The sequence below is a fragment of the Piliocolobus tephrosceles genome, chromosome 13 (assembly GCF_002776525.5).
Source record: "Piliocolobus tephrosceles isolate RC106 chromosome 13, ASM277652v3, whole genome shotgun sequence".
NCBI lineage: Eukaryota > Metazoa > Chordata > Mammalia > Primates > Cercopithecidae > Piliocolobus > Piliocolobus tephrosceles.
This window is the reverse complement of record NC_045446.1, coordinates 83,623,455-83,626,205: the sequence shown is the minus strand read 5'-3', so window position 1 is coordinate 83,626,205 and position 2,751 is coordinate 83,623,455. Positions and strand designations below refer to the sequence as shown.

Here is a 2,751-nt window from a genome sequence, read left to right as displayed (position 1 = left end):
TACAGTGGCTCATGCCTGTAATCCCAGCACTTTGGGAGGCCGAGGCGGGCAGATCGCGACGTCAGGAGATCGAGACCATCCTGATTAATATGGTGAAACCCTGTCTCTACTAAAAATACAAAAAAATTAGCCAGTTGTGGTGGCAGGGGGCTGTAGTCCCAGCTACTCAGGAGGCTGACGCAGGAGAATGGCGTGAACCTAGGAGGCGGCGCTTGCAGTGAGCCGAGATCGCACCACTGCACTCCAGCCTGGGCAACAGAGCGAGACTCCGTCTCAAAAAAAAAAAAAAGGATGCTAAATGCTTTGAAGAAGTTAAAAGACATTGCCATATGGTATACAAGCCTTCTAGAATTTACAGCTCTACTTAAAATAAAATATTGTTTAAGCTAGAAAGGCCCCCCAAAAACATTTAATTCAAATCCCCCCATGTTAATGTATCTCAAAGTCAGGTTTAAGACAGAACTGGAGTCCAGAATTTCTATGGCAAACTCCTTTTCAGCAAAGATGTTAATTACATAATAAAAAGAACACTTTGAGTGTTTATTCTCAAATTCCTCATCATAACAGGGTATAACGGGAGAGGGTTAGACTTTGGAAAGAGACAGACTTGCATTTGAATCCTGATTATGATTTACACTGAGCTTATCTAGCCTCTCTCCTTTTCAGTTTTCTCATCTACAAACCAGGGCTACTACTTACCTTGCAGTGTTATTGTAAAAACTGAAACATCAAATAAATATCTATCACACTGACAAATTATTTTATTCTTCTAACACTAATTTCCCTTCCTTCTCACTTCAAACAGTGGATGCTCACTTGGCAAATTTGTTGAAGGATTAGTTTTAATAGATTATTCAAATACAAGGCTTTTAGGATCCTTTCTGGTCTTGAATAAATAAAATCATAAAAATTAAATTCAGTTTCCATAACGGTCTGAGCAATTAAAAGCAAAACTCTCATGTGATACAAAGAATTCTAACCTATTGGATATCTATTCTATAATCTGTAAAGGTTACACAACTGCATAAAACACAATCCTTTTCTACAAGAGTATGAAATGAAATTTAATCAATATCAGAAGAGTGAGCACAGAAATTTGGCACAATTTAGCCTAAACGTTGTGACAATATCTTTTATTTGTAGATAATTTAAGATGTCCTTAAAGATAATTCTAGTTTCAAAAAAATATTATGACTAAAAAACAAAATCTAATTGCAAAAATTGCTTACCTTTTACAGGAAAGGTAAAGGGTTCCTTAGTCAAATCAGGGCAATCAACTACAGAGACCTGGACATCAGCAAAGTTATCTTTTAACCCCTTCTGCATAACTAATAAAGACAAGGAATAAGATTATTTAACATTATGTAAAAACTTAGCTACCACATATCAAAAGTGCCCCCAACGCACTCCCAATCTCAACTTGTATAATAAAAAAAAAGGGGGGAAATGGTCTTATTAATGAATATAACTAGACATTAAACATAATGATATAGTACAATGTAGACTAAGATATATAAATACTTCCTCTACAGTGATTTCCAACTTTTGAAGATAAACAGCCTGCACTTGCGTGAGGATGAGGATTACCTTCTTTTTTGAAAGAAGATTCCAAAAACCAACTGAAATGTGAACATTTAAACTTTTTGAAAAGTAAGTAATCACATGTAACAACTTCAGTGAAGGTAACAGACAAAATATTGAACAAAGCAGCCAGACAGAAAAGACTATATACAATATTACTTTATGCATCTCAGAAACAGGCAATGGATCAAGGCTGACTGGGAAGGTATGCAAAGGAGCCTTCTGGGATGTTGAAAATATTTTACATTTTGATCTGGATAGTAGTTAGATAGGTGTAACTATTGTTAACATTCATCAAGCTGTACACTCAAGATTAGTGTACTTTACTGTAGACAGTTATACCTCAATAACAATGTAAAAAGGCACAGGTATCTCAAAGTTATTAATTTAAGACCAATGTATTTCCCTCTCTTTTATATGTAGAGACCAGGTCTTGCTATATTGCCTGGCTGGTCTCGAACTCCTGGGCTCATGTGATCTTCCTGCCTTATGTCTCCCAAAGTGCTGGGATTACAATGAGCCATTACACCTAGCCTCAATGGTTTTTTTTTTTTCTTTTTTTTTGAGACAGAGTCTCACTCTGATAGCCTCACCCTGTCGCCCAGACTGGAGTGCAGTGGTGTGCAGCACGATCTTGGCTCACTCAGCCTTGATCTCCAGGCTCAAGTAATCCTCCCACCTCAACCTCCCCAGTAGCTGGGACTATAGGTGGGTGCCACCATGCTTGGCTAATTTTTGTAAAAATGGGGTTTTGGCTTGTTGCCCAGGCTGCTCTCAAACTCCTGGGCTCAAGAGATCTGCTCACCTTGGCCTCCCCAAATGCTGGAATTACAAGCATGAGCCACTGCATCAGCCTATGTACTTTTAAGGATCAAAAGTTCTTATAAAATTTCTTTTTTTTGGCCGGGCGCGGTGGCTCAAGCCTGTAATCCCAGCACTTTGGGAGGCCGAGACGGGCGGATCACGAGGTCAGGAGATCAAGACCATCCTGGCTAACACGGTGAAACCCCATCTCTACTAAAAATTACAAAAAACTAGCCGGGCGCGGTGGCGGGCGCCTGTAGTCCCAGCTACTCGGAAGGCTGAGGCAGGAGAATGGCCTGAACCCGGGAGGCAGAGGTTGCAGTGAGCTGAGATCTGGCCACTGCACTCCAGCCTGGGCGACAGAGC

The 2,751-nt window shown here is 39.9% G+C and overlaps 1 protein-coding gene across 4 annotated transcripts in view; it reads right to left on the bottom strand.

Moving 5' to 3' along the window:
• The window catches only part of C13H11orf54 (chromosome 13 C11orf54 homolog), a 29,487-nt gene that overhangs the window by 18,400 nt on the left and 8,336 nt on the right, over positions 1-2,751 (bottom strand). For all 4 annotated transcript variants that reach the window (XM_023209194.3, XM_023209195.3, XM_023209193.2 and 1 more), the window contains exon 3: positions 1,230-1,328. In XM_023209194.3, the coding sequence (XP_023064962.2) occupies positions 1,230-1,328 (99 nt within the window). The remainder of the gene's footprint in view (positions 1-1,229; positions 1,329-2,751) is intronic.